Source organism: Spea bombifrons, chromosome 10, assembly GCF_027358695.1.
Source record: "Spea bombifrons isolate aSpeBom1 chromosome 10, aSpeBom1.2.pri, whole genome shotgun sequence".
Classification (NCBI taxonomy): Eukaryota; Metazoa; Chordata; class Amphibia; order Anura; family Pelobatidae; genus Spea; species Spea bombifrons.
The window spans coordinates 14,624,600-14,641,846 of NC_071096.1; the positions used below are offsets into that span (position 1 = coordinate 14,624,600).

Genomic DNA, 17,247 nt, shown 5'->3' on the forward strand with positions numbered 1-17,247 from the left:
GTGTGGTCATAATATGCATACCCTTTTATAAAATATGTGTTATTACAGGTCCTCTCAAGTCAAAATGCATTTACAATAGGAATTGTCTTCTTCCAAGCTTCAGTAGAACTGTCCTGGTTGATCAAGCTATTCTTCTTTGTCGCTCAGGTGTGTCAGCAGCAAATCCTAAGTACCTTGCGAAAGTAGTTCCTGAACTCGGTATTGAATATCGTGTATATCACCGGATTCAAAGCACTATTGACGTATCCCAACCATGTGACAATACTGATCAGGGGTTCAGAGATATGACACGTTTCACAGACAGCCCGGGTAATGTGAACCACAAAAAAAGGTGTCCAGCAGAAAAGAAACGCACCTACAAAAGAGAAAGACAAGGGGTTAAATAAGATCGGAGTGGTAGAAGTGTAGAAGCAGCAATGAAATTCAAGCACACATGCCATTAGAGGTAATATGTTTTATATGCAACGTTTTAATTCTAATTCTTTGTTACAGACCAAACAATGCTGATTTAATCCACTTTCCTACAGGTCAGGCTATCCCTATTTGCAGATGAAACTGCTGCGTGCGAATCTATATAAAGGTCCTCTCACTCTGAGCCTGAACTGGTTGTACAGCTAATTAGATTAGTATATAATCAGACTAATCAATCCATACGCAAACACGTTATCTTCCATGCTAAGCACCATTAGTACCACCCTACACTATACAGTCTGTGGCAACCATAATAGGCAAACTTTTGTGGTTAGAGTTGTTTCTATACACATTCAGTGGTATTTATGGCCGTAGAACACTGTTACACTCATACTCAGCAAACATTTTGGACATCAAGGAGGAAAGAGGGGAAGGATGAGAGATATTTAATTGTTATTTCATAGTCACACACACACACCTCTTTCCGCCGCACAATTTGATGAAGAGTTAATAAAAAACCACATTCTGGGCAAAGATACCATGTACGTCTCCCACTCCCTTCCCTTTTGGGGTTAAAGTAACAGAATGTTTTTAAGAGGCACAGACTTGCCTAAGGCTGCATGCAACACTTGCAAAGCAACTTAAACAGTATATTCACAAACATATGAGTTTGCAAGGGCATGCATTTTTACCAGTTTGATGAGAGAGTATGCACATACAATAACCCCAAAGGGGCTCATGAACCACATATACCCCCTCACTCACAATCCCTGCTCAGTGGGAGTTATGTGACCCCATGGTTGGCTGCTCACAGCCGGGGGAAAGCTGTGATTTAGGTAAGGGAATGAGTGAAGGAGGGAGAGGGTAAGGGAGGGAGTATGCATGTATGACTCTATATATCTAAGAGTGTATAAGTGTTGGTACGTGAGCCTGTTTATATGTGTGTGTAAGCATATGTGTAATGGTATGGACATGATTGGCACTGTTAAGTTTACTGGGCACAAAGATGGCACTGGGAAGATGTTAGAGGGTAAAGGTGGCACCATGGAACTGTGTGGGGACAAAGATGGCAGAGACAAGCAATTTATGGCACTGCTAAGCTGTTTTGGGACAAAAATTACACTGTTAAGCTGTTTGGGGAGAAACATGGCACTGTTAGGATGTTTGGGCACAAAAGATGGCAGAGACAAGCTTTTTGGTCACAAAGATGGCACTATTCAGCTATTTGGGCACAAAGATGGCACTGTTAAGCTGTTTGGTCACACCAATGGTATTATTAAGCTGTTTGAGCACAACCTATGTCCACCATCATTGCCCCTGTATGTGCTTGCTGCGTCTCCCTGCCTTACACTGATCTCAAGGCAGAGAGAGACAAAAAAGATAGCTGGCTTGAGTACTAAAACAGTCTTTGTACAGCTACCCGGATCAGGCCTATAGGTTTAGGGAAAAAAAAAAAATAAAATAAACTAAAACAAAATAAAAAAAAAAGTATATAGACATGATAGAATTTTAACCCAATTACATTGGAAAAACACAACATACTATTGCAAATACCTAAATACATCAATATATTTTTCTTCATCTGCACTGTCTATGTATATCATTTGCGTGATTAAATATGCTTGGAAAAAAGATAGCAAAAGTGCTACAAGCCCATTGTCCTTAAGTGTTAAAAAATACCATTAGTGCTTAAGGGGTTAAACAGGTTTAGGAAACGTACAGAACAAAAGCAGAAGATAAATGGAAATGTGCTGTTTGGACAAAATGTTTATCAAACATTTCCTTTTTTGGTAAAGCTAGTGACACTTGGCACGTGAGATCTCGATTTGACGCACTGCCACAGTGAATCTCATATTGTTGATTGTAGGGTCTGCTGTAATGGAAAATATGCCTCTTGTCAGATTTGTTATGAAACTTCTGAGATGCTTGGTAAAACTTGGTAAATCTTGGAAAACCAGTAAGTGGAGAGCCACTGTCTTCACATCCTTAAAGCCCACTCCAGCCCTAATTTTAATGTTAAAACAAGGCATAACGGACAGGCTAGATGTGCCAAATGGTTCTTATCCATTTTTCAAATTCTGTATGTAATAACTTGTGCATTTGTTTTCATACAAACTTTATTTTTGTCAAAGTTGCCTGTTCAATCAACAAAACTGCCGAAAACTGTTGTGGCGCTATTACAAGCCATTTGGCGCTCGTTGATGAGGTAAAGTGGGAGGGACTGTGTATAGGCGGGTACATATCAATGATTGATAGGTAGAAGCAGCCAAAAAAATGGAGTGTGGTCACTTTGATGGTAAAGGCTTCGATTGATGGGTCCAAAAACCTGTGGGAGTTTCTCCTTTTTTCACTCTGGCCAATAAGCATTTACAAGGGGAAGGGGAAGCGTGTGCCGACGCCATTTTAACTTTTCAGTAGCAGCAGTTACAGGCTGATGGGAGTTGGAGTGTAAGACAGTGACAGGCAATACATATTGGTGAAAATATAATATGTATAAGATATAACACTGAGGAACTTCAGTCCTGTTCCTATCATCTGCCATTGTCTGCCTGCCCAGGCCCAGTGCCCTACTACTACTACTGCTGTTGCACCTCTTTCACCATCCTTGCTCTGAGGGAACCTTTTTTTTAATTTCCATAATATTGTGGAAATTGAGTCCTGCTCCCCGGACTGCATGTTCCTATCATCTGCCAGTGTCTGCCTGCCCATGACTAGTGCTCTTCTACTACTTCTACTGCACATCCTTACTCTTGAGGAATCTTTTTTTTTAATTTAATTGCTATAATGAAAGGTGAGTCCGGAAGGCATCAGGGACCTCCCCATTTAGGAATGCCACCCTAATCTCTTTCCAAATAAAAAATGGCACCCGAATTTCATCCGAGCAGAATGTCTGGGAAACCAAATTTGTTGCCCAAAAACGTACGTAACAAAAACTTAACACATTTTTTTTCCAAAGCGATTTTGCTCACCGTGCACAAGTCTAGTGAACACCCACATGCATGTTTGCAAAGCATCAATGTTCCATTGACACTTCTTACACACACTAGGAAGTTCTCAGCAGTAGAAGAGTTCATACGAATGCTTCCTGCTGAGTTAAGTGAACTCATTTTGTCACCAATTTATGTACAGTGGTGTAAAATTGACTCTGATATGCATTTAATCCCTACAGGACCAGAACATGTTAAAAATCTTAAAAATGAACCCCTTAGAGTCAAGTAAAAAATATCAAATACATTTTTTTCATAAACCTGGGACACAAGAATCATTGTTTCGTCATTCTTAATTGTCTCCCTCCAACTCGTCATTACTATGAGGAGCAGAGAGGAAGAGAACAGTGACAAGGGCATTGCTTACAAGCATTGTCTTTGTTTGTCATCTGATGTTACTTTAACCCCTTGACGACAATTGATGTGCCTGGCACAACATGAGGTTAAACAATCAACGCTTGACATTGAGGAATCCACCAACACTAAAACAAAATGCAGTGGCCCAGTACAATCGCTCCTAGAAGCTGTCGTATTCACCATTAAAAAAGAACTGAGAACAGGTACTGCAGCCAATGCAGGTCAATGGAGCCCAACTCGTTAATCACTATGTGCTCATTGAAATAAATTAAACAATGAAAAATAGTGAAAAAAATAAAAATGTTCTAAAAATTATTCATAAAAAAGACCCCAGTGATGTCACCATGACACCGTAAGGGGAATCATCCAGTTGAAAAAAATGTCCAAAAAATATTTAAAAAATCCTTCCAAGAAAAGAGTAAAAATACCAGCATTTGAAATACCCTAGGGTGCCTAGTTTTCAAAAATATATGGTTTGATGGGGTTAATTGACTGGTTTCAAAGATGTCACAAATAGGGAATGGGTGCAAACTGACCAGATGTCAAAATATTTTAAAAACTGAGCACCTTCCAAATATGACCTTTTAACCCCCAAACAACCCTTATGCATTCACTGTACTCAGGAGATGTTCCTGAAGGCATATTGGGGTGTTGTTTGGCAGTGACCTATACCTATACCAGAAATTCATACCTGAAGTACTATGTGTGTAAAAAAAACATTTGACAAAGACTGGTGGTAGAATTAGTACATAGGACGAGTTAAAATACTAGCATTTGAAATACCTTTGGGTGTTTAGTTTTCAAAAATATATGGTTTGATGGGGGTTCAAAGTTGCCCCGACTGGCACATAGGGCAGAATGACCAGTTTAGTAAAAAATGAAAATTTTGAAATAGCAATATGCTACTTGTACTTATTGCCCTATAATGTGCAAAAAATGAAAACATTATTTCTAAACTCAGGACAAATAGTAGAATCTATTTAGCAGGTTTTTTTCATTAGCAGAGATGTTAAGACATCGTCACAAAAGGTACAACTTCTCACGAAGGGGTTAAGCATAACTGAAATAAAACATTTCTTTAAACTTCATATAGTCTAAATTTGTTCTTGCAAAATTTGGTTACAACTAAGAAACTTGTTTTTCCCAGGAAAGTTGAGATATGTGATCAAATGCTGGTGTGCTTGGGATCACTGTCCTATTGCATGACCTGATTTTTGGCCAAGCTTAAGCTGTTGGACAAATGGCCTCACACCAGGCACCAGGTCCTGTGGCTGCAAAACAAGCCGAAATCATCACTCCTCCACTAGCGTGCTTGACAGTTGGTATGAGATGTTTGGGCTGATATGCTGTGTTTGGTTCCCCAAACGTTGTGCTATGCATTATGACGAAACATCTTCACTTTGGAGACACTTGTCTGTCCAAAGGACAATGTTCCAGATGCAACTGTGCAAACCTAATCTATGCTGCCATGTTCTTTTTAGAGAGAACAGGCTTTTTCCTAGCAACCCTTCCAAACAAACTACTTGTTCAGTCTTTTTGTAATTGTACTGTCATGTACCTTAACATTTAACATGCTAACTGAGGCCTGTATAGTCTGAGATGTAATTCTTTTTTGCAATTTGTCTGAGCATTGCATGGTCTGATATTGGGATAAATTTACTGGGAGATCCACTTCTGGGAAGATTTGCAACTGTCTTTCGAATAATCTTTCTTACTGTAGAGTGATGGGCTTTTAATTATTACGAAATGTCCTTAAAACCCTTCTAAGATTGATGGACAAGAACAATTGCTTCTCAAAGATCATTGCTGATGTCTTTCCTGCTTGGCATTGTGGTCACACTTGCAGATGGTCAATAAAGCAAGGACATTTGATTAGCAGCACCTGTCTACTACTTAGAATCTTAATCCCTATAGAAACAGTAGTTAGTTTTTTTCACACATTGCTTCTTCATTTTGTCTTTATTTTTGTTGAATAAGTCATGACACAGTGTAATATGTCATGCGCTGTTGTCCATCTAAGGATGTATTTACCTAATTTTTAGACCTGCTAAGGAAAATATGATTGTTATTATATCCTGATTTGTAAAACCATAGAATTCAAAGAGGGGTGTACTTTCTTTTTCATTGACTGCATATGATTTCCAGTAGACGTGGGCGCCGGCCAACTCTTCATGTTTGTCTTTGTGGGGAAAAAAATCTGCGTATTTCTTGAATATTCGCCCGTTCCTGTGTTCCGTTTGGGCGAATATTGGTGTACATTCTTCGTGTTCAGTTTTTTCTACGTTTTTTTGTTGGAGGGGTAAATACAGGGTTAACGCAGTACGCACTACATCATCGCAGCGGTTAACGGAGTGAAAGGGCCATATGAATGACTTTATTGGTTGCCAGCAGGGGACTCCTCTAGCATCAACCAATTGGATTTCCGCTCCCATTAACCCCTCTGATGCTGCGTAGATAAGGTAGGCTAGATGGGGAAGGGACCAGGAAGATTAGTAAAAGAAGACGTGTCTTCGTATACATTTTGCCGCCACCATGTTCGTTTGTTCGCTATTTGGGCTGAACAACGAAATGCACCCTTCGTGTTTGTTTTCATAATCGCCCGAATACGAATGCACAAGTCTAATTTCCAGTAAAGCTTCCCCCACCAGTATGTAGTATCTACAGGAAATTGGTGTCACGTCACATTTTGTTCACGATTCCTAATACTTGGTCCATTCAGAAGGAGAGTCTTATCTTATACATAACAATCTATTGGAACATCCAGGGCAAAGAGATTCTCTCATATTAACAATTTTGGCTCCTGACAATATCTCCCTACTCCTACTTCCACCTGTACAATGGCTGTCTGAACCAATCAACAACAATCAGCAACTTGGGAGTAGGGGAGCAATAACCTAATGGGAGAGGATGGTCATACAGATCCTAGCATTGTGACGTTACAATGGCTTCCTCCATAGTGTACACTTAAGGCGGGTTTCTAAGATATACTGTATATATTTTTTATATTAACTGGTAAACACCATTACATTTATTATTGTGAAGAGCTGTGAAGTACAGAACGTGACAACATCAAAAAATATGCTTTAACCCTGGTACAAATAATAGTTTATTAAGAAAAGCTTCACAATAACTGAAATTATTATATCCGACCCCCTTGTACTATTACTGTAATTACCCGTACCTATGCCATATTCAATAAATAATGGTTTACTCCTAAATATAAATACTGTTGCAGCTATGTGTCATCTGTGCCATCTTGCATGCTTTAAGCCATTTCTGTGTCACCCAGAAAAGAGGAATGACGAGATTCTGGTTAGGCTAATTAACACCATGTTGGAATACAGGGGTTAATAGAATCAACAGTTCTGTATTTATAAACACAGTGAAACATTCACATTCATCTGCAAGGCACAGTTGGCTGTTATTATACTGTCTGGTATTTTACCCTTCATTACCGTTTGGAAGGGCATCTGCTCCCCATCATGCACCATGTGACTATCTCTACCAAAAACTAGTTTCTTTGGGTTTCCCAGGGCCTAAACTACACTGATACCTGTGCATGTCTATCTATCTCCATTACCCAGCCCAAAAGACTGTTATCTAAGACATCTGTTATCTAATATATGTTGCTTGGTAGTCTAGAAGGCTCAGTAATGCTGTGGAAGAGCACTTTGAAAGGAACAGTAACGCCTGATTTATTACCAAGTATCAGTGCAGCAAACAGTTTGGTTTGCTCTTCCAAATGACTGCTAGATGAGACGTATTTTAATAAAAAACATTTAATTTGCCGTTGGCTACTGCCCGTCTCCTGGAGCCCTTTGCACACACAAACACAGGGATTAGGGCTCAGAACAAGTTGTCCCAGGCAAAACCTAAGATCAAGATAGGTTTGTGTTTGCCAGTATGTGGATAAATGCAGTTAAGACACGAATCACAATTAAATTCCTATTGCTGCGTATGTGCATTTATTTGTTTCAAACAGGCTCTGTGTCCCATACATATCTTGAGGGTCCTGTGATAAAGGTATCTTTCTCAACAATGTTAACTTGTCATTCCGAGTCACTCTCCTCTTTCCCTAGGCATAGGAGTTGCATTTATCGATTCCCACTACCTGTCCAATACTCCCATTCCATTTAATACTATCTGGGGCTAGCATCATCCAGATATGTGTTTACATCTTAAAATTTCCCAGTTATTCATTCTATTGAAGGTATTGACTTACCTACAACCACTGGGAGAACTCTCATAGCTTTTCTTTCCCGTCCATTTATCTTGGCCTGTTTCCTTTCAGGCTCCATGCTATTTGAGTATTTGAGGTGTGGGTAGGCTACAGTCTGTATACCATGACCATTGTCCACGTAAGCCTTTGAGAAATGGCAGTTTGGCTGGGTATAAAGGTGGAGCTCATCAAATGTTCTGTCTGTAGAGCTCTTATCAAATAAGAGGTTTGGGCATGGTGGCTTTCTTCCAGGAGACATATGACTCCGTAACTTGGACATTCTGGTCTCTTCCCACTTACGAAGTCCGTGAAACATGGCACAGTACAGTACTAACATAATGGGACACGGAATGAAGAAAGAGCATATAGAAGAGTATATGACAAAGTTATTGTCCTCCAATTTACAGACACTTGGATCCCGGCCTGCCACATTGTTAAGTCCAAAAATAACCGGGGAGGCCACAGCAAAGGCAAAAATCCATGTGGTAGAGATTAGGAAGAGTTGGCGATTGTCCACCTGCTGTCTATTATAATGTAATGGGATGGATACAGCAATGAACCTGTAAGAGAACACAGAACAGGGTTGTGCATTGAACATTACAATCCAAATACATCATGAAAGCATTATGAAAAGGACACAATATGCAAAGATACCAGGCCTTAGGAACCAGAATCCTAACTTAATTGTGTTAATTGTTTGCTACATATAATGTATCTTATTTTAATTAATGTGTTTAAAGACACATTTCAATTATTAACTGTAGAGCACCATGATGCACATACCCACCAATTATTATAAGCTCCTAGAAAAAAGCACAAAAGCTGGGCAGCAACATGTTAAATTTCAATGATTCCTAGACACAAAAAACGGGCAGTAGGCCAGCCCTACTAAAGGGTATCTTCACGGCTGTGGCTGCCATGTTGATTATGTGAGTCATTAAGAGTACAGCGCCCCTTGTTTCTGAAATGCCATTTGCAGATTAATTAATCCCTAATTCCCAGAATCCTTTCTGCCTGGGTTACTACAGTATAAAGAAATTGAACACAAAATGCCACAAGGTGTGCCTAAGCAACATTCTGTTTTATGTACAAACAAACCTTCGGTCAGCTAACTCTGAGGATTTAAAAGCCAATCTAATTTATTTTTTTTATGAATTATTGCAGGATATATTCTCTCTATTGTAAAAAGTATCTTCAAGACATCAACTGAATTGTTCTTTTTTGTAAACCCGTTCACAGCAAGAAAAAGATCAGAGAAGATTAAAGGCACAACGAAGGTCACATGCCCTCAACATGGTCAAAGTAGAGGAGAAAGTTAGGAGACATTAAAACTTTCTTGTGCACAAAGGGTTTTAACTTCAGAATGAGAGATGGTAGAACAAAGGGTCATGTTCTAAAGCAAGAGAATTATTCTAGCAGATACTCTGGATCTGTACAGAATTCATTCATGTAAGATTACCCATTTTTGTGTATATCATTTGTCCTACACTATAAACATCACCCACAATTTACATTATTTTATTACATTAATGGTTGATACAAATATGTGATAGCTAGATAGATCAACACAATAAAGTGTGGAGTAAAAGCCATAAAATTCTCAGCCAAGAGAACAGAATCGAGCAGGGCTAGACAAAATACAAGCCCTAAATTAAATCTAATTTTTTTATTTAGCTTCACTATACAGAGTATTTTCTTCTCTCGTGCAAATGTCAGATCTATGCAGCCGTCATCAGCATAGACCTATTTCTGGTGCATCCACAGTGCCCTGCTTTGGCACTGTCATCACTCCTTGAACACAATGGGCAGCAGTACCACATGGGAGCACTGGAAAAAGATATGTTCCTCTGATATGGCATATATGTCTTCTCCCTTACATCTTTTAAGCCAGGGGTGTAGGGTAGGACAGGCATCTTCTGGCCCTGGGAGCATGTAAAGCCAAATGGATCTGTCTCACTCCTCCTCCCCCAATACAACAAAAATACTTCAACATAAACACACTCTACCCCAAACATTCCCCTTGACTGAGCCGTTCTCTACAGCAATTCCAATATGCTGTGACCTTTAACGCTAATATCGCTGGGTCACGTAGCGTCATGTTACGTAACGTTGCTGAGACCTACCACTGCAAGTGGGCTAGCCCTGTTTGGAAAAATAGGGTCAGTCCAGAAGGCTGTTGCCCCCTGTACCGTGGATCATCCTGCACTGTAAACATATTTCACCTAGGGTGCTAGAAACTGTAGAGCCAGCACTAGTATTGCTTTTAGGTAACTTTTATACTGTACTGTTTAGTGGAAGACATGTCATTTATTTTAATGTTCATGGAAAAATTAAGCTTGATTTAAATCACATACATGCATACAAACTCACACTTATCTTTACTGTGCATAAATCTTCTGGTGGGGAGCTCCTCTATCAGGGTTGTGTTCAACCAAACCAAAACCCCACAGAAAAGTTAATGTATAAAATAAAAGATATCTTTTTCGGGTTCAACAAATACACAATTATTATACAATAGAGTTATCTGGGTATATATACACTTATATACACATACATACAAAATGCTTTTCAGCTTTTTTAGCTACAGCAGCTCCAACAACAGTTGGAATGCCACAGCTTGCCTGCTCATGGTTCAAATCAGATGCAGCCAACAGGTAGCTCTTTAGATGTTCTAGAGCTATACCTGCAATAATACCCGGTAAGCTAAATTCTGATTATCAACATCTGGACAGCTACATTTCACCCATAGATTTTACTCAGTGCCATATAGAAAAAAAAACTTACCTGTCTACACTTATCGCACAGAGGTTGAAGATGGAGGCAGTGCAAAGCATGACATCCATAGTCATAAGAACATCACAAAGCACAAGGCTCAGAGTCCAAACACCCCCTAGAAACTAAATAGAAGAAAACAGTTTGAGTATGACAGAAGGGATACAGGGGTGGAGGGCAGAAAACACCATTGTACACATCAGTGTTCCCTAACTCATATATTTTGAGAACATCCATAGGTGGATGGGAATTTTCTACTTTCCTGAAAAACCAAGACAAATGGCCATATGGCACAGTGGCCAAAACCCAAGGTCAGTTACGTTAACTGAGTACCAGCAAACTCAATGCACAGGTATTAAGTCCTGAATCTCAAATTCTAGCACCCACCAACAAGACTACATGGTAACATTATAGAAGGACCTTGTTAGCCCAGATCTGTCTATAAGTCTGATAAGATAGCGTACTAAGATAAAACATTCATAACCGCACAAGAATTTTCAGTAACAGTGCCTGAATGTATTTACATGTGACACGTCTTGCGCATTAAAGGATGTTTTTGCCAGTTCTGTTTCTGTAGCAAATGAAAACCCACATCAAAACTTCATATGACACCACCTCTTGTGATGGGAGCAATTAGTCTTCAAACCAAGCTTTGTGTGTATGTGTCCTTACCTGGACCCTAACACATCAAAAATACTTATCCTTATCTCTTGTTGAGTTTTAGCTGTTGAGTAGCAGGCAGTTACAAAGACAAATTTAATGAAATCCCACTTGGTTAACCCACAAAACTGTAATTGTAGGCAGTGGCGTCACTAGGGTTGGTGTCACCTGGTGCAATGACACATGGTGTCACCCCCTCGAAGTGCGTGGTGCCGCAATTCCTCCTCCGCCGTCCAGTGATGATTTGCCAGTGCCACTGCCGCAGCCGTGCTATGGTAGGGTGATCCCTGGCGGATTACATTCGCATAGAGTTCCCTGCCTGGTGTGGTGTCACCCCCTGTAAGGTGTCACCCGTGTGCGGTCCTCACCCTCTGCACCAGGGTTGCGACACCTCTGATTGTAGGTGAATTACTATGGATTTGAAACATTTCATGTCAAACCATTTACTATGCATTATCAAGGGCCTGTCTGGTTCCTCCTGCTAGAAGAAACTAGTTGACGCTGAGTGAAGCCTAGTTATTGCAGGTCTGGATTAATACTCCATGGCACCATAGGTAAAGTAGCTTAGGGAGATGCCTAGGTTGCCTTGTGCGCGATTCAACACTAAGTTAACAAGGTTAGAGTTCATGGATTTCATTTTACCACATTCATTTTTCATTATCGAGGGACAACTTTGCCCTTCTTGCAACAAAACATTTTCTCTTCATAAAGTACTGTTAATGGGGTGACGTAGGGGGTGACGTAGAATTGATAATTAAGTGAATAAAGCTGTTTGACCTGAGTGTGGCATCATCAGCAGTTGCCTTGGATGACTGTAAAGACTGTAAAGGTTCTGTTATTGGGATTATTATTTTCACTTCCAGTTTAAATGTCAAAACACCTCTGTTAAGAAGAATTATAAGGCTATACTGCTTTCTTACATTACAATTATTAATTGGACACAAAACAGGATACTACAATTAGGCTCAACTTATTTACATGTGCTTCATGCAATGTATTGTAACATATCTTTGAAAAAAGTATGAGTGTAGAAAGAATTGGTTTGTAATTGCCAATTAACTGTTATTGTGTGTGAGGGAAATACAGAAAGTGTCAATTTGGACTTGGCAAATGATTTGGGAAATACAAATCTGCATCCACTTATAACCTTAATTCCTCTGCACACTATAATGATACTAAATTTCAAATCAAACGTTTAAAATCTTATGTCATATGTTTGCACTAATAACATAAAAACATATATCTATATCAATATACAGGTGAATCTACAATTTCAGTATAATTGTTACATATGTGTAAGTACTGCTCTGTCTAAATATGTATACATATTATATACATACTATACACATAGCATAGGTTTACATTTAAACTGCAGAAAATGTAAAATGAAAACGTATGTAACAAGCCAAATGGTTACATATATATATCAATCGCATGGGTGCATTTTAAGTAGGCGAACACTTACCTCTGTGTATACATAGAGGGGTAGAACCAGTACAGCCAAGAGCAGGTCAGCAACAGCCAAACTGACTATGAAATAGTTAGTGGTGGTTTTAAGAGCTTTCTCTGTGCAGACACTAAGACACACTAATACATTTCCACAAATAATAAAGACAATCAATAGAAGCCCAAAGACCAAAGCCAGATAGTTATACTGAGGGTCTTCTGTGGTGTGAGAAGTTTGATTAGAGATATTTCTGACCATGTCTTCTTTCCTGGAAGAACAATCCACTGCTCCACAAAAGCAGAGGATCCTAAGCCTGTCAGGGTGTATTCTGAGTTGACTAAAACATGTCTTTCTTTGTCTTCCAGAAAGAACAGCTCATCCCAAGGATACTTCATCTAATGCGCTTGTTGTTTTAATGGTGCACCCTATGGGATGTTATCATTGGACCACCAGTGATCCTTTCAACAGATATCCTATATCCCATTCTAAGATCTATAAAGTGAAAGTTCCACAGGAGGTTTTATGTCAAGGAAGTCCCAAATGATTTCACAAGGATTGTTCAGCGCCTTCTGCCAGCCCCATGACTTTCATCACTGATCTCCGTGCCCCCATGATGGTGGAAAACTTTGATGTCCTTGAAGAATCATTTTGTACAAACCCAAGTACACTGCTGTCCACTGCAGAACTGTCAAAAGTACAAGATGACCCATAAAGACATAAGCACCCCAGGTAAAGTATGAGTTTCTAGCGGTGACTCAGAGCTTGATGTAAATGGAGGTGGAGGATCCAAAGCTTTCATCTCTCCTTCCCGAAGAACTGAACGATCCCAAGGTGATTAATTTGCAAGTGGGTCGCGTCCAGGAGAAGAAAGCCGATTAAGGTAGAGAGGGTTTGTCCGGGCGCTGCTCCAATCAGCAGCGAGATCTCAGACCTGCTCACATCCCAGCCGCAGAGCTCAGCTTGGTTTAGCAGAGAATGTGTCGGGGAGGGAGGACGACGGGGCTTCTATCTGCTGTCACCTGGCTTCCAACACACATTCATATACAAGCATCTAAACAACATTCACACAATCACCTCCAACTGTCACAAGCAAATGGTTCAGGCTGGGAATATTTGCACTCTCTAACTTAAGTGAAAGTTACTATGAAGCCCTTAGAGACAGATGGACATGAATACTAAACATACTGAGGAGCCACAATGTGAGCAGATCTTTACTGATTGACGGTGGATTTAAGTGCTGCCAACCATGATGATGTCTAGCATGTCATTTTACATACATACATACATACAAACACGTTTAAGGGATTTGCCCACCATGTAGCCCAAATTCAAGCTGGGGCAAATTCGAAACAAAGGTCACTGGTGCTAATAATTAGGACTCCTAAGGATTTAATTCTATGATGTTTTATACCAGTATGGTATATTTCCTTGTTTTCATGTATCCTAACATCAGTTCAATTCACCCATAAGTGAGCTGAGGCATATGTTAAAATGTTAAAAATCATATGTTAATCTGTTAAAAGGGATACTTTTATGAAACAATATAAAGAGTTAAATAGGATGACCTGAAATTGGTAAGTGTGTAGTTATTTTGTCTCTGGCATAGAAAGGGTTATTGGGAATGCTTCTCCAATAAGAAGGTGAGAAATGTGAATGTAGTGTTGAGTTTTGCTTCTGGTGTTGTTCACATCCTTGTAGTGATGTGGTTACAAGTGAAAGGTGTGAGCATAACAAACTGAAAAGGAGAAAATTGGAGCAGATCTGACAAGGAAAAATGAATGAACACACTCCCCTGACTCATGCTGTGGATGGTTTGTGTGTAATTTACTACACTGTATGTCATCTTACTCTGGAAAGATTTCTCACAGTGTCCAGTGGGAATCTATTTCTCTCTTTTTTTTTATGTGGAAGTGCACACTAGAAAACATTTGGGGGAAAAAAACTTTAACAATAGGGTCAAATATGTGTTAATTTTTTTCTTGTCAGATCTGCTCCAATGATAAAAATCAACCCCTTAAAGACAGAGCTGATTTTTATTTTTTATATCATTCGTGACAATGGCTGTTTTTATATTTTTGCTGTGTTTAGCTGTAAGTTTCTTCTTTCTAATTTACTCTACCATCACAAATTATATATTGGGGTTTTTTTTAGGACAAGAAGGTCTTTATAAAGGTAACAACTAGCAATAGCTATTTAAAAACCTTTTCTTTTTAAAATCTGGCCATTCTGCCCCATGTCCTTTTTGGGGCATCTTTGAAGCTGGCAAATTCTATTGTTCCCCAAAAAACCATTTAATTTTGAAAACTAGACACCCTGGGGTATTCCAAATGCTGGTATTCTACTACCAGCCGTTGTCATATTTGTAGTTGTATTTTTTGTGTTTTTTTTCATACACATTTTACTTCAGGTATGATTTTCTAGCTGCTGGTGTATGTCACTGCCAAACATGCCCAATATATCTTCATCAACACATCCTGAGTACATCGATACTACACATGCATAGGTTTGTCAAGTTGTTTGGTGCTAAAGGGCCATGATTGCGAGGTGTGCATATTTCAATTTTGCCATCTGGTTATCCTCCCACCATGTGTTATTAGGGACATCTTCCACCAGCCTTTGTCAAAGTTTGTGGTAGTAATTATTTGTCTGTGTTTTTTTCACACACAGTGTAATTCAGATGAAAATTAACAGCTCCTTGTATATGTCACTTCAAAACAACACCCAATTTGTGTTTAGCAACATCTCCTGAGTACATGGATACAGCCCATGCATAGGTTTGTTGGGTTGTTTGGGGGTTAAAAGGGATTTTTGTGAAGATAGATCATGGTGACATCAAATAGGGTCTTTTTTATTTTTTAATTTTATTACATTTGTATTTATTTTTTTAACTTTTTAAATATATATATATATATATATATATATATATATATATATATATAACTTGCATGGTTGGCTGCAGTACGTTTAGTCAAACTTCAGGGGCTCAGAGCTCAGAGTTTTCAAAAGCATCTAGACAGATCCTCTGGGAACTCTTTTATTTTGAATGAACACCACCATCTTGTTGGAGGCAGTATGTCTCTTTCAGTCTCATCTCGTTGTTGCTTTATATGATTATTTAACGCCGTGACATCAATTGTTGTTAATCGGATGCATTTCTGTGACATGCCTGGCACGTCAATGGTTGTCAAGGGGTAAACCTGTCTATTTTTGAAAGTATTCTCAGTTGACAGGATTTTTACACCTGCCTAAAACATTTGCACAGTACTATATACAGTATCTCACAAAAGTACAACCCTCACTTTTTTAAAAATATTTTATTATATCTTTTCATGTGACAACACTGCAGAAATTACACTCTGCTACAATGTAAAGTAGTGAATGTACAGCCTGTGAATTTGCTGTCCCCTCAAAAAAAGGAAGAGGCTTCCTTCTGCAACGACAGCCACGCATATCAATTTGATGCAGTGTGCGGCGTATGGTCTGAGCACTGACAGGCTGACCCCCAACCTCTTCAACCTTTGCAGCAATGCTGGCAGCACTCATACGTCTATTTCCTAAAGACAACCTCTGGATATAACGCTGAGCACGTGCACTCAACTTCTTTGGTTGACCATGGCGAGGCCTGTTCTGAGCGGAACCTGTCCTGTGAATCCGCTGTATGGTCTTGCCCACCGTGCTGCAGCTCAGTTTCAGGGTCTTGGCAATCTTCTTATAGCCAAGGCCATCTTTATGTAGAGCAACCTCAGAGAGTTCTTTGCCATGAGGTGCCATGTTGAACTTCCAGTGACCAGTATGAGAGAGTGTAAGAGCGATAACACCAAATTTAACACATTTGCTCCCTTTTCACACCTGAGACCTTGTAACACTAATGAGTCACATGACTCAGGGGAGGGGAAATGGCGAATTGGGCCCAATTTAGACATTTCCACTTAGATGTGTACTCACTTTTGTGGCCAAGGTTTAGACATTAATGGATGTGTGTTATTTTGAGGGGACAGCAAATATACACTGTTATACGGGCTGTAGGCTCACTACTTTACAGAGTGTCATTTCTGCAGTGTTGTCACGTGAAAAGATATAATAAAATATTAATAAAAATGTGAGGTGTGTACTCACTTTTGTGAGATACTGTATATATACCGTATTGGCTCGAATATAGGCTGCACCCGATTATAGGCCGCACCCTTAAAGTTTGGTGCTATTTTAAAAATATATATATATTTAAAGAAAAAATACACATTAGTGGAATGGTAAAACAGTATTTTATCTAATGAACATTTTTGGTATCTACTATGCAGTTAGTCAGCATATGTTTTATATAAACAGAAAACCAATAGCCATTTTAAGGTTCCCCCTTTAATTCATAATACGATACGAATTGCGCATCCCTGCGC

The 17,247-nt window shown here is 39.3% G+C and overlaps 1 protein-coding gene across 1 annotated transcript; it reads right to left on the minus strand.

The window, feature by feature from the left end:
• DRD4 (dopamine receptor D4) lies at positions 1 to 13,232 on the minus strand. The gene is made up of 4 exons (XM_053448723.1): positions 12,872 to 13,232; positions 10,759 to 10,871; positions 7,978 to 8,534; positions 1 to 355 (listed from the first exon to the last, which is right to left on the minus strand). The coding sequence occupies exons 1-4, from the start codon at positions 13,109 to 13,111 to the stop codon at positions 153 to 155; spliced, it is 1,113 nt and encodes a 370-aa protein (XP_053304698.1). The 5' UTR covers positions 13,112 to 13,232; the 3' UTR covers positions 1 to 152.
• Positions 13,233 to 17,247: the final 4,015 nt, after the last annotated feature.